The 14,345-nt window shown below is 40.9% G+C and overlaps 1 protein-coding gene across 7 annotated transcripts in view; it reads right to left on the bottom strand.

Annotated features, from left to right (window-relative positions):
- GTF2I (general transcription factor IIi) overlaps positions 1–14,345 on the bottom strand; it is a 151,275-nt gene that overhangs the window by 13,380 nt on the left and 123,550 nt on the right. For 5 of the 7 annotated variants that reach the window (XM_077296473.1, XM_077296469.1, XM_077296471.1 and 2 more), the window contains 7 exons: positions 6,819–6,872; positions 5,369–5,458; positions 4,133–4,198; positions 2,794–2,977; positions 2,641–2,693; positions 2,185–2,262; positions 827–910 (listed from right to left, as the gene is read on the bottom strand). In XM_077296473.1, the coding sequence (XP_077152588.1) occupies positions 827–910; positions 2,185–2,262; positions 2,641–2,693; positions 2,794–2,977; positions 4,133–4,198; positions 5,369–5,458; positions 6,819–6,872 (609 nt within the window). The remainder of the gene's footprint in view (positions 1–826; positions 911–2,184; positions 2,263–2,640; positions 2,694–2,793; positions 2,978–4,132; positions 4,199–5,368; positions 5,459–6,818; positions 6,873–14,345) is intronic. The other 2 variants (XM_077296474.1, XM_077296470.1) reach the window with 1 other exon arrangement.

Raw genomic sequence — 14,345 nt, 5'->3', positions numbered from 1 at the left:
GCATGGAGGAATATTGACAGTCATCTTGTGTTTCTTCCATTTTCTAATAATTGAACCAACAGTTGTTGCTTTCCCACTAACCTGCTTGATTATTGTCCTGTAGCCTATCCCAGCCTTCTGCAGGTCTACAATTTTGTCCCTAGTATCTTTAGACAGCTCTTTGGTGTTGTCCATGGTGGAGAGGTTGGAGTGTGATTGATTGAGTGTGTGACGGATGTCTTTTATGCAAGTGCAGGTAATGAGTGCAGAGTAGGAGGGCTTCTTAAAGAAAAACTAACAGGTCTGTGAGAGACAGAATTCTTGCTGGTTGGTAGGTGCTCAACAACTTATTTCATGCAACAAAATGCTATTTAATTATTTAAAAATCACACAATGTGATTTTCTGTTTTTTTGTTTTTAGATTCTGTCTCTCACAGTTGAAGTGTACCTACGATAAAAATTACAGACTTCTCCATTCTTTGTAGGTGGGAAAATGTGCAAATTTGGCAGTGTACATCAAATACTTATTTTCCCTACCGTGTGTGTGTATACATAACAGAGCCATCCTCCTGACATGGATTATGAAATTAAATATATTAACTTTATTAGGTCTAAGAGATCAATTTAATAATTTTTGCAGTTTCTATTGTAAAATCTGGGGCAGACTTGATTTAAATGTTGAATAGCATTGATTACAGTCCATAGAACTGATTAGTAAATCAGTTAATCTATGAGATCTGCTTATGTGCAAGGCTCCACTTAGTATATTAGAGGTTTATTGTATATTATTGTGTGTACTGTCTGTTACAATATAAAGAATAATTCAGCATTATAGCTTACTGCTTACCAAATTTCCGACTAAATAGTTCATTAACCTGTTCCCTCAATTGACGAGTCTTGTCTATTTTAACTGTTCTCTCTGCGTCCATATCTACAAAATAATATGAAAAAAACAATTACTTGAAATATCAAATTGAAAGAAATACATACATTTTTTTAATATAGAAAGTATAACAGTGCCCTATAAATGGTTATGTTAAAAAAAAAAAACATCAATGGAAAAAAAAGGCAGCCATACAGACAGGATGCATCAATATGAAGAAAATCCAGCTCTCGAACAGTGAATGTATTTTTGACATCAGTGCATTACAGAATGTTAAAACAAGAATTTTCATGCTGACAATGACCAAGAGTTATTGAGGATGTATACACACATCAGGATTTCTCCATAAGAGTCATGTACCCCGATTCATAAAAGTGTTTTAGACACTTTTCTGGTGTATAGCAACTTCAAATGTCACCAAATTTTTGCACAACTGAAAAACTGCAACTTTTGCAGTTTTTACGCCAACTTGGCTAGCTCTGCCAAAGTTCTTGGCATGACGGGGCAAAGCTAAGCTCGCCCATCTAACTCATGACAATTTACACCACTTTAGTGGCTTAAATTTTGCCATAAATGTACACTATAAGCCGACTCAAGTAATATTTCTGGCGATGGCGCGCGCGAGTTGTAAGGAGTGAGTGACTATTTCACTAAGTGGCAAGTGCCTCTTGAATGAATTAGATGCATGTCACGCCAGTTATCAGATTCATAAAGGGTAAGTTCACACTAGGCGTTTTTTCAGCTTTTTATTCTGCAGCAAAAACTGATCTCTTGGCAGGAAAGAAGCTGCAGAAAAACATGTTTTCCTTGTTTTTTCTTGAATTTTTCACTTTTTTATGTGTTTTTTGAGGCTGTTTTGGCATGCTAGATTTGTCTCTTGTGCATGCTATTCCAAAGAATGAGGCTTTGGCACAAAAAACGCTGCAAAAAATGATACCTGTGTCTTTTCACCACACATTCAAGTCGATGGGTGAAAAAATTGAACGAAGTGACATGCTCTAAGTCCAAAAAACCATGGAAAGCACAAAATACAGATGACAAAAAACAATGTGTGTGCATGAGATTTCCAAAATTTGCTGGTACAGTAAAAAGCAACTGAAAATTAGCATAAAAAACAAGCTTCAAAAAACACAGCAAAAACCCCCAGTGTGAACTTAGCCTAAGACTAGTGTGCACAACACTAGTCTTAATTAATTGAGGCCATAGTGCTGTTCAGAGTTTCTACCTCCATTTGCCAGACTCAACCTTGGTAGAGCCTCAAACTATTTATCATTTTAAGAATTCTGTGTACTAACTGCTAAGAATGTGCGCATACCACATACCTGGTACTGTTACTTGGATGATATTAAGATCGTTAACTCCGGATGCAGTGACTGGTTTATTTTTTGCCTGGATTCCTACTTAAAGTGAAAACAAGACTTTTTCTTAGGAAACTTATGTTAAATTACTTATAAAAAGAAAATAATATTATTTGGAACTGATGAGATCCAACAAAGTTCAGCTTAAAGAGAATTGCATATCCTGATACATTATAACAATCTCTTAGTTGCGAGGAGTGTACGTAAAGATAATGAATGTTTCTTTTCATTGGCAAAAAGTTTAGATCTTGAAAGTCTAAACATAAAAGTTTATTTGAACGTCCTATAACTTTTTAATATGAATTAATTGGTGTCAATTATGGGATCTTGGAATTAATATGATCAGCAAAAAATGCAGAGAAGAATGTCTTGTGAGACAGAACTGGCATTATACTCGGTGGGTTACACATGAATACTTACTTTGTGGGTACTGTAGTGAAGTGTCTTTAGCAGCAGCCTCAAATAATTCAGGTCTGATGGAAAAAAGAATATACAAAAAATATAGTAAAATATTCAATTATAAAGTCAAGAAATGATTTTCCTAAATAGCGCATGAAATATGGAGTGCCTCACTTTTTAATAATAAATTTAATCTTCGCTCGGTTTCTAAGAATTTTCTCCAATCTAGGAATGCCAAAAGTGGAAGGTCTGCGGAATGGAACTCCCTCGGGAAGACCTTCCACGTAGAAGTCTTCTGGGTAGGATTCAAACAATGCAAATGGCACTTTGAATGGTTCTTTCATACCTAGAGCCTCCCCTAAATTAAAAGAAATAGTTAGCTAGTAACTCTTTGGTAAACTCTTTGAAAATAGGAATAGTTAATGTGAAATATGTTTAATATTTTTACAAACTCTCCCCTTAGACCACTCAAATACACAATTGAAAAAGAAATACAGACAGGGCAAAAGTCAAACTCTGCACTAAATTCATATTCTAATGTCCCAAGCAGCCAAGAATTAAAATAAATTTTTCCTGCCAACTGAAGTCGACCCAAAAATAATGAATTTAGTGATACCATGGGGCCAATTAATCAAAAAACGGGCATAAAAGCTTTTAAATGGCCACCATCCTCATCCTGGTGTACATGGCCACCATCCCCATCCTGGTATGCATGACCACCATCCCCATCCTGGTATATATGGTCACAATCCCCATCCTGGTATACATGGCCACGATCCCAATTCTGGCATACATGGCCACCCCATCCTGGCATACATGACCCCCATCTTGCTATATATGGCCACCATCTCCATCCTGCTATATATGGCCACCATCCCCATCCTGGTATACATGGCTCTCATCCTAGTATACATGGCCCCTTTATCTCTATCCTGGTATACATGGTCCCCCCATCCAGGTGTACATGGCCACCATCATGCTGCGCACATAAAAAAAACAATTCTTACTTACCTGAGTCACTGCCATGCGCCCTCACACCCTGAGGTCAGTTGCCAGAATACTCACTGCATTCCACACCTGGGATTATGGGCATGGAGAGCAGTTAATATTCATTCTCTTTAATAGTGGACACATGAGATCGCACAGATGCTGCAGGAAGCTGGCGGCTGCGGCTAACAATGTGTCCACTATTAGACAGAATGAATATTCACTGCTCTCCACGCCCATGGGAGTGGAGTACAGTGAATATTAATTTTCTTTAACATTGGGCACAGTGTTAGCCGCAGCACCTGGCTCCTGTGACCCGCTCCTCCGCTGCCGCTTCCCATCCACAGGGAACATATATATAAGGTACATCCAGACTATAAAACGCACCCCTCACTTTCCGCAAAAAATTTGGAGGAAAAAAGTGCATCTTATAGTCCGAAAAATACGGTATGTTAAAAGTCAAAAACTTAACAAGTTGGAAGACTATATGTGACTCAAAACTTATTAAGACTAAAAAGCTACTTACCACATTTCTCATCTAACAGGGCTTCAACTTTCTGTTTTAGATCAGTAATTTTAGCATTCCAAGCCTCTGTTGTGGGTGGAAATGGGACAATTAGCTTTAGAAAACAATTTATAAAGACTACAAAGCTGTGTCATCAATTCAATGGCTTGCAAAGTTATTCTCATCTAATAAAGTGATGGTCTATCACTAGGATATGATGTCACTTTGTGGTCAGTGGGCAATTACTAAGACCATCCCAATCCTTAAAGGTTGTCCACTACTAAGACAACATATTCTCAATTGCTATATTCTCCCTTGTATAATAACATAAGTCTATACTTACTTCCGGTGTCAGCGCCGTTCCAGCAATGACAAAACTGGTTTGCGTGATGCTGTTTCGCCACGTGAGTCCTGCAGCTATTTCACTCTCACTTCCTTCCGATGTAACTGAAATTTTGAGGAAGTCAGAGAGTAGCAGCACCTTTCACTTCTTCCGGGTGTCAGTTCCATCTGAAGTTAGTGAGAATGTAGCAGCCTCTGATTGTCTGTAGGACTGACGTGGCAAAATAATGTCATGCAAGCCCTTGGCGACCAGGCGCTGATGTTGCTGGAACTACGCGAGCCCCGGAGGTGAGCATAGGCTGTTTTTATATTACAAAGGGGAATTTAGCAATTGAGTGTGAACAACCTTTTTAAAATTAAGGAGATTGCATAGCTGATATAATGCGGCACACCCTTCACTCACTGTGCAGGGAACTGCAACACTGCCCCATGCATGTGAGTTGTCTGTTTGACATCTTCCTGCACAGCTGTTAGCAGGAAACACCCTTGTGTCGGTGAAAACTTAGAAGAAAATAAAACGCTAACACACTATAGACCCTTCATTCTGTGTGCAAAGGCTGCCACTGTTCTCAACAGCAAAGGTCCAGTTTACACAAGACGATGCACAACCAAGAACGATAATTTTTTGTGCAAATCCAAAAATAATTTCAACCCAACAAATGAGCATTTTTCTTGCTTATTGGGTGATCAGGAAACTGTTGACTCTGCAAGATTTTCACTCGTTTATGATAATTGTGCAATGTAAATGGACTCTTAGAACTATGCCATCAGCCTAATAAGGCTATTAGGTATTTACTGTGCTTGACTTTCTAATATATAACCAAATCAGAGACTTCATAACCTTGTCATAAAATGTAATTATATAAGCCAGGAAGACCATGGTTAAATTATGATATGTAGTAATAATTATTTTACCAAAGGAGAACTCTCTTCCCCGTGATTTAGATGTCATTGTAAAACCATTGGTTTGTGGAGTACAGCACACAATAGTGTTTTTGGATTTATCTGGAATAAAAAAAGGGAAAAATCTATACATTCATACTACAGGTATACAACGGTAAGTAAAACAATCTCCCCTCCCTTGTTTGAATTTTATGGACATACATAATTTTTCATCCATAACTGCAGCAGTGTCTGGCTATAATTTAATGTCATAGGACAGTGGTACCGTGGATGGGCGTTTTATACAACACTATGGGTAAGCTATAAACCCTACATATTGCTTGGTTGTCACATGGCTGTCTTAATGGCTATTATGGTCTGCACTACATGCAATTTATTACCAGTCTGACATCCTGGGTCTCATCGTGGACCTATTTACTATATTATTACTGCGCAACCCTATAGCCTGCTACTATTCCATTCCACCACTCACTTTTACTTGAGTACTTTCCTTCTTTGATTGTTTCCTCATACATGTCTCATGTCTTTACCCGTTGATTCATGTTTTTGTTATTAGATGTATTGAATTTTGAATAAAAATTAAAAAATTTTATATACCTCCCTTGAGTGGTGTGCTTTGGGTACTCTGTATCCGTGTTTTAGGTCTTGTGTAATGTCTGTGTCTGACCGTGCAGGAACATGGTCTGATCATACCACAGCTGCTGGGCAGGGGAAGAAGCAAAAGAGTATACAGACAGGACAGCATGGGATCACAGACGATTCTTTCTGTAAGGTAAAACATTTCCCTGCCTGCTTAAAAGCATATTTTACCTTATAGAAAGAATCAGTCGTGACTCCATGCTGTCCTGTCTGTATACTCTTTTGCATCCTCCCCTGCCCAGGAGCTGTGGTATGATCAGACCATGTTCCTGTACGGTCAGACACGGCCATTACACAGTACACAGCAGGGGCACATTTATAAGATTATCTCAGCACAGGAACATTTATTTTTTATCAAATCCAATTGTTGAACTCTTTTTTGGATCCAAGATCTATTAATTAAAATGTACTTTGTTTGTGGTACAACCCCTTTTAAACATTTAAAATACACTTAAAGCAGGTAGCCATGAAGTGAGGGCTCCTGGATGGGATCCAGTAGTTTAGAACTCTGGACCCGTTATCTGTGCCGGGTGTAACATTTTACTTTTGATGTAAGAATTTGTTATTTGTGTCAAAGATGTCACAAAAATCAAGAGTATATCAATTTACCTATGGTGGAAGCAAGATTTTGATTTTAAATATGTAGATACCAAATTATTAATCTAAGGTGCCTATCATGACAGATTCACTGAACTGAGTATAACGTAATATACTGTATATTGGTGAGAGCCCTACCAGTCGAAAGAAATTACTCTGTTCGTTTACTGATGTAGCAAACTATAATTACACCCAGCATATCCAGAGGGACTGCACCAAATCTTACCATCATCTGCAGACTGACCTCCTGGACTTGGTCCTATGCTTGAGTTGTGAACGGCTACGAACAAAAAACAATGAACATGTTACATACTAGAAGGTATGGAACCCATTACACTGTTCCACAGCCAAATTGGTTGAACCTAAATAATTTTGTGGTGCTGAATAGAGATGAGCGAACATGTTGGGAAAATGTTTGGCATGAACGTAACATATTCAGATTTGTGTTCGGCTTCCTGAGCGTTTTTCCTCAAAGTCGGCAAAATTCGGGCAGTTCTGTAAATAATCGCGTTTCCACTAATGCTTTTGTTAGGACTTTGGCTAGGATAGTGGTGCTGTATGATGAGCGTGGGGGCGTGTTTTATGAGGGGAGGGGGTGGGGAGAGGTCAGAGGATTAACTTAATGTGTGTAGATTCCAGCAGCCAATCAGGGAGCAGAAACCATCCATAATATCTAGACACAAGGGCTTCTGCCATTGGCTGCCAAAGTCACATGTCCCTCTCCATATAAAAAGCGGACATGTTGTGTTGCTGGCGCTATTTTGTCAGTGTAATAGTGCAGAGAAGCTGCTCCTGCCTTTCAGTCAGTTGTCAGATAGATAGAATCCTGGGTGAAATTGACCTTCCAGCATCTAACTAGTTTGTGCTAATAGTGTTGTGCAGGCAGGAGTCCACATTTCCTAATCAAAATCATTAGGGATAATATTGTTGTGCAGGCAGGACTCCACATTTCCGAATTAAAATAGTCTGTGCCAATGTTGTAGTTCAGGCACGAGGCCACATTTCCTAATCAAAATCATTTGGGCTAATATTGTTGTGCAGGTACCAGACCACATTTCCTAATCAAAACTGTTTGGGCTAATATTGGTGTGCAGGCAACAGGCCACATTTCTTAATCAAAATTGTTTGTGCTAATATTGGAGTACAGGCAGGAGTCCAAATTTCCTAATCAAAATCGTTTGTGTTAACATTGGTGTGCAGGCAGAAGTCCACATTTCGTAATCAAAATCATTTGGGCTGGGGGCGTGGCCTAGCACCTGATGTAAGCGGTCGCTGTGAACCTGCAATTATCCTGAAGATAAGATCTCTCTGGGAGCTGATAACGCGTTGTGTGGCTGAAGGAGGTTACCGGCAGGTCAGCCCCGACGTGTGAAGCTGTGCAGAGCTGCAGATTTGGTCCGGAAAAGGCAGCAGGACCCCAAGGCAGGAGCAGTGACCCGGACCCAAGATGGTGCCGACAGTGTGGAGAGAGCTGAGAGAGCAGACGCTGCAAATGCCTCAAATGCAAAGAGGCTAGAAGTGGCTGCTAAGCTTGAAAAGTATGCCTGGGTGGACGGAGCAGGGAAAGAGCTGGCTGAAGAGGAGGAGGAACAGGCTGGAGAGAAAATGAAAGTGCAGGGAGAAATTTCAGAGGATGACACGGTACAGGGGGGGCCAGAGGGGGAGGAAGGAAGGCGGGAAAATGATGGTGTGGAGCAAGAAGCTGTGGAGGAGCTTATAACAGGGGAACCCACTTTGCAAGACATTTATGATCTGATCAGATCATGCAAAACTGCGATAACAACTCTCACTCAGAGTGGATGGGACTATAGCAGAAGTAAATACAATAAAGGCAGACATGACTAAAATGGATAAGAGAGTGGGTGAGGTGGAGGAGAGAGTAAGCGTGCTGGAGGATCAACTCTCTAAAAGCAGAGGTCCCACACTCAGTGTCTGTAAAAATGTGCTGCTTTGATTAATAAGAATGATGATCTGGTGAATCGCTCACGGAGGAATAATGTGAGACTAGTTGGTATCCCTGAGAAGACTGAAGGAAATGACCCTACAAAATTTATTGAAAAATGGCTCCAGGACAAGATAGGTGCTGATAACCTGCAACGCACCACATTCCTATGAAACCTCTCCTGCCGGGGTCCCCCCCTTGTACTATCCTTGCTAGGATCCTGAACTATAGAGATAGAGATGCCATACTGAGAAGTGCTCATGCAGCTGAGGACATGTGCATTAATGGCCAGAAGATCTCTATTTACCCTGACTACTCGGCTGAGGTGCAAAAACAGAGGATGAGTTATGGAGCAGTTAAAAGGAGATAGAGAGACTTGAAATTGATTTATTCTACTCTCTACCCGGCGAAATTAAGGGTTGTAGCCCTGGGGGCGGTTCACTTTTTTCCAACACCAGAAGACGCCACTAAGTGGCTGAACTTAAATAAGCAGAAGCTCACAGCTAACAAAGAAGGAGGGAAGTGAAAGGAAGATTCTGGAGATGAAGATGATGCGGCCTTATTGTTACCTCCGGACTTTGGTTTAATAGTTTATTGCAGTTCTCAGAGGACTTATTGTCATAATGTTGTTTGTATGCGGAGGGGCTGGGGAGGTGTTCTAGTTACAGCGGATTACAGGTACTGAGGGAAGGGTAGCTAGACGCTGGACTACCTACTCTCTGATAAGAGAGGTGAAAGACAACAGCGGATTAGTTATGGGTTATTGGGTTATTGTGTTAATGAATATTGGGGGGAGGAGGGAGGGGAGGGGTGAGATCTATTTCTGGAAATTGGGACTTATAGTTTGCTGGGAACAACATCCTATTTCAAGGGGTCAGGAATTTGTATTTGTGCGGTTTCATGGTGGGAGACACAATTAAAGTTGTTAGTTGGAATATAAGAGGACTGTCGGAGGGAACTCGGAGAATGGCAATTATAGAATATGTGAGAAAACGGGGCCCGGATGTCATTTGTCTCCAGGAGACACATTTACTTGCAGAAAAGGTAGAAGTGTTAAAAAGGAGGTGGATAGGGAGGTCTTATCACTCTACGTATTCTTCATATGCTAGGGGGGTCTCGGTACTGATTGGGGCGTCCACGCCTTTTTAAGAAATTGAGAGTCATGTAGAAAGAGATGGACAATATGTTCTGTTATTCTGCAAAATTTATGGGCTACCATTATGTCTGGCGGCTGTTTACTTCCCACCCCCATATTCTGGGAAAAAGGTACAAGAAATATTTGAATTGTATAAACGGGGTATGGAAGTACAAATGTTAATTATTGGGGATGTCAATAATGTGATGGATGAAGGTTGGGACCGGTATAAGAAAGGTTTAAGCAAAGGCACTAAAAAACTGTCAACGTTTGGGAATTATATGACAGAATTTGGGATGGTGAACCTCAGGAGAGTGAGGAATGAGAATGTAGTCTGTTACTCCTGTTATTCTGCAACCCACGGTTGCCTTTCCAGGATTGACCTAGCACTAGGAAATGATTTAATGACGTGCATGATCTGTGGGATAGAATATCTCCCGAGAGTGATTTAGGACCACAAGCCTATAGAGCTCTTGATTAGATGGACAGGAGGGAGGACTGGACGGGGAGGTGGGTGGAAATTTCACCCCCTGTGGCTTGAACATATTAATATGGATAACATTAAGAAGGAGATCACAGAGTACTGGCAGTTTAATGAAGATAGCGCTGATAAGCGGGTAGTTTGGGACGCAATGAAAGCTTTTCTGAGGGGCCTTCTTTTTAGGGAGATTTCTAGATGTAAATCCAAGACTAGGATGGAAGATAAAGAGATCATAGAGAAATTAGAAAGAGCAAAGAGCAGAAAGGGATATGGTGTCGGACCCATCAGAGATATCTCAATGTAGACTAAGGAAAGCCCAGGAAGCGGTTAATAAGTTGTATATGAAAAAAGCGGAGAGAAGAGGAGCTTTTCAGAAATTACAGTTTTTTGAGAAAGAGTGGGGCACTTGCTCTCGGTGGTAAAGGCAGTACAGAAAGAATCATTGCATGTGTACAAACTAAGGACAGATGAAGGGACTGTGTTGACAGATGTAGTGGATATTTTGGGTGAGTTTAGAAGTTTTTATGAACAGTTGTATTCATCTGGGTTGAGGGCTACATTGGGGGACATTGTAAACTTCCTGGGTGAGGCGAAGCTTCCTAAGATTGGGGATTGCGATAGGAGGAGGTTGGATGAACCTATAACAGTAGAGGAGATTAGACTTGCTGTCATGTCAGTGACTAACAACAAGGCCCTTGGAGCTGATGGACTCCCGGTTGAGATATATAAGAATTTATTGGATATTTCAGTGGCTAAATTACAGATAGTTTTTGAAGAGGCGCTACGGGAGGGAGAGCTGCCGGCGTCTATGAGAGAGGCGACAGTTGTAATTATTTTAAAGGAAGGTAAGGACCCGGAATTGGCGGAATCCTATAGGCCAATTTCGTTGCTGACGGCGGATGTTAAGATTTTGGCTAAAGTAGTGGCTAACCGTTTGGCAAGTGTGATCCAGAAACTGGTCCATCCTGGTCAATCTGGTTTTATGCCAAATAAGTCTACAGCGATAAACTTATGTAGATTATTCCTGAACTTGCAGCTTACGAGGGTAATAGAGTTGTAGTCTCATTGGATGCGCGTAAAGGGTTTGATAGTGTTGAATGGTGCTATCTTTGGGAAGTTTTGGAATATTTTGGTTTCAGGCCGACTTTTATCTCGTGGGTGAGGTTATTGTATTCTTCTCCGACTGCTAGGGTGAGAGTTAATGGAGAGTTGTCTGGAAGTTTTGGTTTATATAGGGGGACTAGGCAGGGGTGTCCGCTGTCTCCGCTGCTATTTGCGTTGGCAGTGGAGCCCCTGGCACAGTCAATTAGGAGCTCAACTTCGGTTAGGGGGTTCCGGTATGGCATAATAGAGGAGAAAATAGCCCTATATGCAGATGACATGTTACTCTTTTTAGAAAATTCTGGAGAGGCCTTGGAGGGTGTGATGCATATTCTTAGGACATTTGGTGATACATCGGGTCTTGAAATCAATTGGGTGAAGTCAAATATCTTGATAGTGGATAAAGGGGGAGTTGACATCCCAATATCAGGGGAAGGTAGTAGGCTGACAATGGTTTCTCAGTTCAAATATTTAGGTGTTCAAGTGTCTTTTCCTCTCTCGAGCTAGGTCGACCTGAATCTGTCCCCATTGTTGGACAGGGTTAGGAAGAAAATAGGGGTGTGGTGCAAGTTATATCTCTCAGTGGTGGGAAGGATAAACTTAATTAAAATGATTCTTATGCCCCAATTATTGTATATATTGCATCATTCCCCCGTTTGGTTGCCCTGAAAGTGGTTTCATACCATTAACTCTATATTTCGAGACCTTGTTTGGGGGAGGAAACAGCCAAGAATTAGGCTGGAAATGCTTCAGAGGCCTAAAGATGGGGGGGATTGGCCCTTCCGAATCCCTGGATCTACTTTTTGGCAGCGTAGGGTCAGGGTCAGCAGATGAGAGGTTGGAGAGAGGTGAATAGACTGGGTTCGGTTCAGCGGATTTTGATTTGGTTGGTGGGAAGGGACCCTTTGGTTCAGGGATTGGAGGCAGGGGGATTTCGGAAGTTTGGAACGGCCTATCCTACTTTGATACTACCTGAATTTATTAAAATGGGGGAATTCAAAAATTGGACATCATTGGGTATTCAATATGTGGCTCAGATTCAGGACGCACAAGGACTGTTATCCTTTGAGGCACTGCAGGAGAGTTACGGGTTGCAGAAGACCTGTAGGTTTCAATATGGACAGTTGAGACATGCCTATCTTGCGCAGAGTAAAACGATGGATATGGGAATTTATAGAGACATTCTGGTGGACTATGTCTGTGCGATGGGAGGAACGAAAGGGATAGTCTCGGATATTTATAGGGTATTGTTATATACCTTTCTTAATAGATTCCCTATTAAGGCAAAAGAGAAATGGGAGGAAGACTTTGGAAAGATAGAGGAGGATAAATGGAAAGATATCATGGAATATATTCCCCATTTATCATTAAGTGAGCCGGGTAGACTTTTGCAAATATATGTGCTTCACAGAGTATATAGAACTCCAGATAGGCTTATATATATATATAAGGCAGGGCTGAGGCAGACTTCCGAGTGTCCTAGGTGCCAGTCCGAGGGGGCAGGGATTTTACACATGTTATGGCAATGTACGAGATTGAATTCATATTGGTTGGAAGTGGGAGAAGCAATTGGGAAATCGTATGGCTGTGCAATTGAAAGAGATCCTGTGATATATATTTTGGTATATGTGGGAGAGATCCGAGTTCCAAATCATCATAAAGTGGCCATAGCTAGATTATTGTATGTTAGCGAAAGCTAATTGCCAGGCACTGGTTGAGTGAGGTGCCGCCGACGGCAGGAATTTTATAGACAGTCTGATATGGTTATTAATATGGAAAAGGGTATTTATGAAAAAAGGAAAAGTATAAAAACTTTTGAAGCACTTTGGAAACCTTCGATGGAGAGGAACTGATTCCAGTGGGATGTTGTTTTATTATGTAAGCAATGTATGCTATTGTCCTATTCTTGTTTATAAAGGCTTTAAGGGAGAAGGGGAGGAGGGTGGGGAACTGGGGGATTGTTTCAAAATGTTTGTAAACATGTTTATTCTCCTTTGCTGACACAATTGTGTGTAGTTGTCAATTTGAATATTGTTAATAAAAATTATCTGATTTAAAAAAAAAAAAATCATTTGGGCTAATATTGTGCAAGCGATAGGCCATATTTCCTAATCAAAATCATTTGGGCTAATATTGGGGTGCAGGCAGAAGTCCACATTTTCCAATCAAAATCGTTTTGGATATTTTATTGTGCAGGGACCAGGCCACATTTCCTAATCTAAATAGTTTGGACTAATACTGGGGTACAGGTACGAGGCAACATTTCCTAATCAAAATCATTTGGGCTAATACTGTTCTGCAGGTACCAGGCCACATTTCCTAATCAAAATCAATTGGGCTAATATTGGGGTGCAGGCACCAGGCATAATTTCCTAATCAAAATCGATTTGGCTAATATTAAAGTACAGGCACCAGGCCATATTAACCAATCAAAATAGTTTGGGCTAATACTGCGGTGCAGGCACCAGGCCACATTTCCTAATCAAAATAGTTTGTGCTAATATTGGGGTACAAGTACGAGGCCACATTTCCTAATCAAAATTGTTTGGGCGAATATTGGTGTGCAGGCACCAGGCTACATTTCCTAATCAAATCATTTGGGCTAATACTGGTGTGCAGGCTCCAGGCTACATTTCCTAATCAAAATAGTTTGGGCTAATATTGTTGTGCAGGCACACTATCTCGGCAAATAAATACTGATTGTTAATTTATTGACAGGTGAATGACAGGTCTAGTCCTAGGGTTGTGAAACAGCTGGCTAAAAGAGGGGAAGAGTACATCTAACATGAGTGTGAAAAAGCAAGGTCACGGTGGAAGGGGGAAAAGGCTTTGTGTTTGATGTGTACATGGGTTAGGTGGTAAGGTTACTGAAAGTTTTACTAAACAAACACTGTCTTGTCCTATTCAAAGACAACGACAAAACCTGTTACTGGACAGGCTACTCAACTCCATTTCTTTGTCAACTGGACAGCGGTATGCCTTGAAGACGAGAGCCAGAAAGAGCATGTGCTCCAGTGGATGGAAAGCGCTGCATCAAGTGGTCTCTCCTCTTCTTCCTCCACCTTAACATCACACACAGTACAAACTTCAGATG

This window comes from Ranitomeya variabilis, chromosome 3, assembly GCF_051348905.1.
Source record: "Ranitomeya variabilis isolate aRanVar5 chromosome 3, aRanVar5.hap1, whole genome shotgun sequence".
NCBI classification, from domain to species: domain Eukaryota; kingdom Metazoa; phylum Chordata; class Amphibia; order Anura; family Dendrobatidae; genus Ranitomeya; species Ranitomeya variabilis.
This window is presented reverse-complemented; position numbering and strand designations above follow the sequence as displayed.